This window comes from Physeter macrocephalus, chromosome 9 (genome assembly GCF_002837175.3).
Source record: "Physeter macrocephalus isolate SW-GA chromosome 9, ASM283717v5, whole genome shotgun sequence".
Classification (NCBI taxonomy): domain Eukaryota; kingdom Metazoa; phylum Chordata; class Mammalia; order Artiodactyla; family Physeteridae; genus Physeter; species Physeter macrocephalus.
In genome coordinates, this window is record NC_041222.1 from 9,581,291 (window position 1) to 9,590,491 (window position 9,201).

The 9,201-nt window shown below is 44.4% G+C and overlaps 1 protein-coding gene across 1 annotated transcript in view; it reads right to left on the bottom strand.

The window, feature by feature from the left end:
- The window catches only part of PAPPA (pappalysin 1), a 267,788-nt gene that overhangs the window by 185,036 nt on the left and 73,551 nt on the right, over positions 1 to 9,201 (bottom strand). The window contains exon 6 of the mRNA XM_024126382.2: positions 6,068 to 6,189. Coding sequence (XP_023982150.1) covers positions 6,068 to 6,189 — 122 coding nt within the window. The remainder of the gene's footprint in view (positions 1 to 6,067; positions 6,190 to 9,201) is intronic.

A 9,201-nucleotide genomic window follows, 5' to 3' on the forward strand; every position in this document is an offset into this window, starting at 1 on the left:
TACCTAGGCTGAAGCCTTTCTTCTTAGCGATTCTCCAACCCAAAGAGTTCCTGATTCTTTTGACTCTGTGGGTTGTTGGTACTCATATATCACTTATTCATTCAAAAAGCTTTATTGGGGGCAGCGTTTTCATACACACAGAGCACGTTCCCTAGCCATTAATTTATTTATCTGATTCTTACCAAAATCCTGTAAGGTAGTTGTCATTTTTGTCTCTGTTTCGTAGCTCTGTTTCACTCAATACCATATTCAGTCTTTAATACGGTGCCTGGTACACAAATGGTGAACATAGTGGACATTCAATAAATATTTGTTAAGTGAAGAATCTTCTATCTTGTTCAAATATGGAGCTAAAAAAGAAAGTGAAGGCTCCATGGAGTATTAAGAGCCTGCTGTGCCATGGCGGGTGCCAGGTGAACATCCTCCCACCTTCCACCATGGGCTCTCCTGGAACTGGCAAGGAATGGAGCAATCTTTCTCCCTTCCTCGGAGAAAATGACTGTCAGTGGTGGGGAGCCACAGGAGAGCAAAGATGACAAATCTGTTTGGCTCATGCTTTCATCCCTGGTTTACTGTTAATCAACAGAGGGACCAAATGCTTTCCAAAGGACAAGAAAGTGAGCTTGGTCATTATGCTCAAGTAAGTAAACAGGACTAGACATATTTGCAAAGTGTGTGCTTGTCTGGTTATCAGAGACCAACTTTTAGATGTACAAAAGAGCCTCAAGGGGCACTGAGTCCAAGCCATCAAAAAAGCAGCAATCCCTTTAATAATAACACCAGGCTTCACGCACTGACCATTCTCTGTGTGCTGGGCACTGTGCCAGGCACGTTACACGCCTCAGCTCTTTTCATCCTGGCCATAAGTCTATGACGTTGGTCTTATGAAACTCATTTTACGGAAGAGGAAACAGAGCCTGAGATGGTTAAGTAATTCCTTGGTGGGGAGTAGAATACTATGTGATACTGTTGGTCCAGGGATCATGTCAAGCTTTGAAGGAATGAAAGATGGGTTAAAATATCAACTATACAGTTTCTCACTGTATCACCTACTCTAATGATGCCTACCCGACAGGGGTGCTGTAATACTCAGATGGGATGAGATATTTAATAGAGGAACATATTCACAAGTACATTAGCTCTGTTTTGAAACATAAGGAAGAATTAACAAGGGAAAGCTTGGGAAAAGGAGATATTCCAAGCAAAGAGAAGAGCTGAGAGAGAATGTGAAATCAGATGACTGTGGTTTTGAGTGCAACGGGAAAGCAGTAAGTGGTGGTAAGGCTGGCATGCTAAGCCGAACCCAGATTATGAAGGGTCTTGTACATCACTTTAAGGAAACTGAACTTTATGCTGAGAGAGCTGGGGAGCTACTGAAGAATTTGAAGCCAGCAAATGAAAGTTGTCTTTCAGAAAAAAACAATGTTTAGAGTCACAGATACTCTCCATCCATCCATCCATCCATCCATCCATCCATCCATCCATCCATCCAGGGAATAACTGTTGACTGTCTGGTCTGTGTCCAGTGTTAGGCTATAGTCCCTGGAAAAACAGGTTTTGCAGACATGGTCTCTGCCCTCATGGAGCTTCTAGTCCAGTGAAAACAGTTAAGAAACTGCTGTACTAATTCAGATAATACACAACTGCTGCTTGTACAAAGGGAACATCAGAGATGAGGACAAATCAGTGTCCCTACGGAAGAAAAATGGATGCAGCTGGGAAACTAATTGGATGTGTGGTGATAAATCTGGGGGAAGGGTTGAGAAAAGGGGAGGGGAGGGGAGGGGAGGGGAGGGGAGGGGAGGGGAGGGGAGGGGAGGGGAGGGAAGGGAAGGGAAGGGAAGGGAAGGAAAGGAAGGGATGAGGGAAGAAAGGAAGGGGGAAGGAAGAAAAGTACAAAGGAACTGTTACTTCATTACCAATACACATCTTTTTGTATATATGCTGACAAAATGAAAAGTTGTATGTTTATATAAGCTGTCCACTAGAGATGAGGCCATATATGTATGTGAAATATATTTATACATACCTATGCTGATTTAAATTTACATTTATGATGATCTATACAGACATCTATTACATATCTTTGTGTATATACACCACAGCTGTTGACACAAATATAACAACCTGGTGTCAGGTTTTTTCTAGATGAATACTTTAGCACACCTGAAATATTCTGGGCAGAAAAATGGGGAAAATAGTCATACAAGTAAGAATGAAAACAGCCAGCGCCATGTGTTAATCTCTCATGGAAAACCCAGGAGTTGCAATGTATTATATAGGATTGCATAAGTGATCTTCACTGAAATTTGAGTCGATCAGATCTAGCTATCTAATTCCTGAGCTACAAGCGTATCACGGTATTGAATACCTCAGAAAATATTCATCTGTGAAATATAGTTTTTGCTCAAGAGAAGGGAGAATAGGTTTCTTCTTGGTACAGCCATGTTCCGTGGCCAAAGGCAAGAATCTCTGTGATTATATTTACCTGAATTTCATGAAATGGAGTTAATGGAACATAGTGAACGTGCAGTAAATATCTGTTCAATGAAGAATTTTCTATCATGTTAATATGGAGTTAAAATAGGGTTAAAACATTAATAATAACGTTAATATGGAGTTAGTATCATGTTAATATGGAGTTAAAATATCACAGCTGGAAAGGACGTTTGTTCCATGGATAACAAAATATCACAGCTGGAAAGGACGTTTGCTCTACGGATAAGATGCTATCTTCAGAGAAGCAAAGTGACGCACTCCAGGGCACAGAGCACGCTGATGGCCAGCCTCAGACCAAAATCCCATCCTCGCCATCCGCCCCACACCCGTGCTCCTTCCCCAGCCCCAGAGATACTCTGGCGTCGCTCACAGGCTGGGGAGTTTTATGTTAGTTTGGGAAGTCCAAAAACTTAAACACGCAAAGATAAATAGGATGAAAATGAGTTGAGAAATAAATTGCAGAGTTTGGCTCATGGAAAAGTTTATTTCTTTAAGAATATTAAAAGGGTCTGAGCCAAATGGATCACAGAGCCTGTAATAGGATGCTCTAAAAAAAGCACAGAGCCTTTTCCTGGCCTGCCTGTACTAAATTTGCATATCCTGAAGGAAAACCCGGGGCTGCTGGGTTTCCTTGGAGGCCTCAGTCAGCTCAGGGTACGGGGGGCGTTCAGCACTTCAGGGGGACTCCACTCTGCATGTCATGCTTGAAGAGGATCAGGGATGAACCAGGAACAGACCTAACCAATTGACAGTTTGGTTGGATGGAGGTCTGGGGAGATACCAGGAAATTCTTTCTTTCGTTCAAGCGGTAGAACAAACCAAGATGATTTTAGCCAAAAACATCTCAGGGTAGAGTCTTGCTACTTCTTGCTTCCAAATCTCTCTCAATTCCATTGATTCTTCTCCAGTATCACCGCCATTGACCTCATCCAGGCCACCTCCATCTGTCTGCTGGATTCCTGAAACAGCCACCTGGATGCGCCCTTTCCCCCATCCACTCCTCCCCTGATCTCTTCGCCACAGAGCAGCCCAGACGATCTTTCTCACAAGCACTCCTCACCATATTCCAGGCACCTGCCAAGGCACGTGGCATCTCCTCACTGCCCTCAGAATAATCCAAACCCATCCTCATCCGGACATTACACATATCACCCCAGTCCAACCTCTCCCTCACCCACACCTTCCTTTTCATACTCCAGACCCATTTAAGTTCTTACCCCATTATTGAAGAGCTTTTGTTTATGTACATTATATCTATTAGTCGTTACCACACTGTGGATTAAAACTGAGAAACCTTAAAACACAAGAACACATAAGTATGTGTCCCATTAGCTATGAGAGCAGTAAAACATCGCATGCCACGCAGCTGCTGGGAAGCTCCACTGTACACTCAGGAAAGAATGAGCGTGAAAAAGGTCAACAGTGGCAGAGCATTATTATGAAAATACCTTTGGACTTGGAGGACACACTACAAAGTCTCAGGAACCCCGTAAGCCTCCAGATCACACTGAGAAAACCAGTGCTCTAAACATATCCAACTTCTCTCACATTCTTAAATGTACCTTGTTCACTGGTGTGTTAACATTTCCGGGGTGGCGTGAGTCTCAGTTCGGGGTGAGGTCCCCTACGCAGCACAAGCCTCATCACACCCCATGGTGATCGCCCGCGTACTCATCTGGCTCCCCTATTAGACAGTCAGCTCTGCCCAGTCTGTGTGCCCAGCACAGTCCCTCCGGTGGGCAGAGATGAGATGGGTTCACTCCTGGCATGGAAGAGACCCATACCTTCTTCTGTGAGAACCCAACGTGGGTTCGGTTTGGGTGAAAAAGTTACCACTGCAGATTTCAGGAAGAACTTTCTCACAGATGGAGCTAGAACGGGAAGGCCAAGGAAATACACGAGCTGGTGCTGGGAGAGCCTCGGTGAGGGAAGGCACACAGGGGATTCCTGCCCGGCGGTGGGGGCGGGGGGACCTGGGGCTGGGTGACCCCAGGCGTCCCTTCCACGTCTGACAGCCTGTGATTCTGCGAGGCTGAGCTAAGGGTTTCTCCCAGGCATCCCACTGGCTTTACATTCCGGATGAATTTGTTTAGAGTTCCCCAGTTCGACTCTCATTTTTATTTTAAGCTATTTTAGAAGATAACAGACACAGCGCTGTCATTTTTCTCCCTCACTTTTCTCTCTGATCCCTCTCCCTTGCTTTATTCTATCTCTGGCTTTTTCTTTTTCAACCTTCTTTCTAAAAATATAAAGGGAGACGGGGGAGTTCTCACTGAACCTCAGTGAGGAGTCAGATTCTGCTCCCTCTGGTGGACTGGGGTCCCCACCCAAAGACAGCTGGCAGGAGCTGACCTGCATAGCAGAACGAAGGACAGAGACGGGGCTTCTAAGTGGAAGTCTCTGAAGGCAACGGAGGGCGAGACGGAGGACTGAGAGAAGAATGCGGGAGCTCCGCCAGCCTGGCTTCAGGGACCAGACCTGTGCCCCAAAGAAAGAGACACTGCAGGAGGAGACGGAATAGACAATTTTCCATGAGAGTCTCTAAGCTGCAAGCTCTCTTCTTTCAGGGCCAAGCGACAGTGCAACAAAGCATTGGGTGAAAGGCAGTTTCTTAATTTCTCTAGAAAACTGAGGGGCAGTGAGCTGTACTGTAAGGTAGCACAGAGATGGTTGGCTCCTGGGGAGGCCTGGGAGACCTCCCTGTGCAGAGAAGGTCTGGTCGTGGGTGGAGCCGCAACCGTGGCAGTCATGAGGTGCTTCCTTCTAGTGCCTTGCGGATAAATGGATCCTGCAAAGGAGGTTTCATGGAAGGAAACCGAGAGGAAGAGTTGTGGCACATGTAAGAAGGCCCTGGGTACCCCAGAAGTAACTGTAGAAGAATCAAAGGCTAGTGATGTGTATTGATTCTAATGTGACCTTGTTTATTTATGCCCTCACAAGCTGTCAGGGTCTGGGGCATATATAAACATACACATACTGTGTCTTATCAGGTGTGTGGCCTTGGGCACTTACTTAATACCTCAGGGAATTTGTTTCTTCATACGTAAAGTGGCATGGCATGCTTAGGACAATGCAGGCGCTCCAAAGACTTGGGGTGAACAAATGCATGAATACTGGCCTTGATGTAGGGGAAAGGGTACAAACTCCTACTGATACAATGAATAAATTCTGGAGTTCTAATACACAGCATGGTGACTATAGTTAACAATACTGTATTGAAAACTGCTTAGAGAGGAAATCTGAAATGTTCTCACCAAAAAAAAAATAAAACAACAGAAGTGTGAGGTGACGCATGTGTGAACTAACCTTACTGTGGTGACTTTGAAATACATACACGTATCAAATCATCACATTGCACTCCTTAAACTTACACAGTGTTGTATGTCAATTATACCTCAATAAAGCTGAGGGAAAAAAAAAGACAAAAAAAAAATACTGGCCTTGTAGGGCGATCTTCAGATCAAATGAGATAGTACATGAAAAAGACCATTAAAATCGTAAAACTCCAACTACATCGAAAGCGTTCTTTGCACACCCAACCAGCAAAACAGCTTCCAGGCTGGCTTACCTTCTGCTTCCCGAGGACTCCAGTGTCCTGATGGGCCACAGGGCATCGGGGAGGAGGCGTTGAAGGCATATTGCACCAGGATTCTCCCTTCCAGGCAAAGGTCGCATGCTGGTCCCAATTCTCTAGGAGGCCAAGGAAAGAAGGAAAATGCACCGACTTAGGAACAGTTGAATGAGTCCCTGGCTTGACTAAGCCAAAGGCGGCGGTTACAACCAATCTATGTTCTCCAATCTTCCCTATCTTTCCCAGAGCTTCCAAAATATGACCATGAGTGAAATCCTTCCCCATTGCCCACGAGGGCCTTGTTTGGGCCTAAGTGGCTTCTGTTCTGATGGGGGATGCACTTTAATTCTAAGCAGCCCAGAATCAACAGAATCAACTTACTACCTGCACTCATCTTCATTTCATCGATCATTTAAAGTTCCCTTGAAGATCTGAGGTGTGGTTGTGAGAAAATCTTTTGCCCCACTGGACCTCAAATTTTATTCTTTTAACAGTATCTGTCAGGTACCTACCACATGCAGAAAGCATCCAGTATCCTAGGTATTAAATAGGAAGAAGGCGTGGTTCAGTTCCTTCACCTGAAAGTGAGTGGGCTGAACTAGATGATGCCTGAAGAATCTTCTAGCCCTGACATTCTGGGGCTGGATGAGTCACTCTTTGATTTTACAGTCAAAAACGGTTTCCTAACCGTGCCATCTAATTCATTTTAGCAGCTTTCCAAGGGGCAAGCCAATCCCTCAATGGGACCAGCCCAGCCCCAGAAGTAGAATATTACGGTGGCTTTCCCTATCAACTAGGGGGTCTTATGTATCTGGATTCAATCTCCCTTTAGCCACAACAGCCTCTGGGATCCTATTTGTTCTCCAGACTTGGCTCCTGTTTAGGAGACAGTTGCTGGGAAGGGAGGGGGATAAGCCCTCTCCTCATGTACAAGGGCGAGCGAGCCCAAAACTCTGTAAATCTGAGCAACTCCTACAGAGGGACTGGAAGGGGAAAATGTCAAGAAATGTCACAGCCCAGCCCATTATTTCTCAAGATGCAACGGTCCTTCCAATACCTCTTTCCTAGAAGAATCACTATACTTTGGCTACCTGAAAGCTAGAGTGGAGGAACCCTATCTCAAGCCTTAGGGCTTCTGCTTCATAGGGAACCTCCGTAGCCCCTGGGCTCACATGCTTGTCAACATCACAGTCTGCTGGTGGTCCTCATTCCTCCTCCACCCAGCTGCCAGGAAGGCTCAACCACAAACCTAAATCTGAACACTTCATGTCCCTGCTTATCTGCTTACATGGTGGTCAACATATGTAGTCTAATGTACGTATGTCTGTATGGATGGATAAATACCAGTCATTCCAATATGTTGCTAAGACCCATGATTAACCTAGTCTAGACCCTCAAATTGCAGATTCTGCATCCTCAGCTTTATCACTGTAAATATGAAACCATACATAGGTAGAAATGTTATAAGCACACTAATATTCAGTGATAGGAGAATGATGAATTGGCCTAAGGTTAACCTGCTCAGTGGAATGGTAGGCAGTTTTTATAAAAAAAATACTTATAAAGATTACTAAATTTTAGGGAAGAATGCATTAGCTATCATGTTAAGTGAAAGAGTCATATTCAAAACTGTATCTATAGCAGCATCTCAATGCTGTTCTAATAATCTTAATGCAACAAAATATTATCAGCAGTAATTTCTAGGTGGTCGAACACAGGATGACTCCTCCCTCCCTACTTTTATTCCTTCTGGTTTTCTGACCTTTCTGTATATTTTCAGTATGTATAAAGTACTCGTGGACTAGCAGTAATGATGATTATATAAATACGCTTGCAGGCAGGGGATGAGGAGTGGAGAGAGAGGTGCTCAGCTCCACTCCGGTTCCATTACAATGACCACAATCCATGCATAGCAACTCAGAGTCACAGGACTGGCTTTATGACGACAGTGAGATTACAAACATCCTTGTATGGAATCAGGAGTCGCACCGACCTTTATGGGAATTCAGCCTTTCTACTTCTTTAGATGCTTTGTTTTAGATGATACACATAGAGTCACCTGCACTTCAGTGAGTTCTTGACACAGCGTAGGTTCCCAATAAATACTCTGATGAGTGAATAAGCCATCATCCACCTGACAATAAATGTACCTAATTTGCACAGAGCTCTACCAAGTGCATTCCCTCATGTTCAATCACTGGCTCATGTGTTCATTCAATATTTCATCTATTCATTCAGTGCATACTCACTGAACAGCCTCTGGTTGTTAGCACCGTACAACTACCAGACATTAACCAGCCAAGGGTGAGGACATTTGGTGTGGTACCTGCCCTCCTAAGAGCTTTCCATCCAGCAGAGGCAACGGTCCCCAAACAAACAGATAAATAGATGTAAAAGTACAGATTCATCATTTCTAGAAGGAAAGTTGATAGATGATGCAGGAGAGAATAATGGGGTGGGGCGTGCTTATGTAGATTGGCATAATCATAGAAGATCTCAGTCAAGGTATGGTGAAGAATGACACAAAAAGTGGGAGTAAAGCATTCCAGGTTCAATCTAAAGGTATGTAAAGGACCTAAGCAAGAAAAAAGGGCTTGGTCCATAGGGGTCCTGAAAGAAACCTGAGTGGCAAGAGACACAGACGAAGAAAAGAGCAGTAAGAGAGGCAAGGGCCAGATCACGGAAGGTGCTGTAGACTACGGGTTAGATTACACATAAAAGTAATGGGAAACCACTGGAGGGTTATAACACATGGGTGACGTGACCTAATTCACATTTTAAAATGATCAGTCTGAACGATGAATAAATTGGGCACAAGTAAAAGCAAAGTCAGTAACTAAATAGCAAAGGTGGGTGATGCTGAGTATGGTGGGTGATGTTCCCATTTCATAGTTAAGGAAACCGAGAATCATGAGTACAAAGTAACCACACCAAAAGCATAGCTCAGAAAGTCATAGAGTCAAAATGGGCTTTACCAAAATCAGGCAGTATCCTACACACATTCAGGGAGTGTACAATATGTGTTTCTAATCTTTGGCATTTCTTTGATTTCAGTGGGCACCTGTATCTACACAGACAGACAGACACACACACACACACACACACACACACACACACACACACTGAAAGAA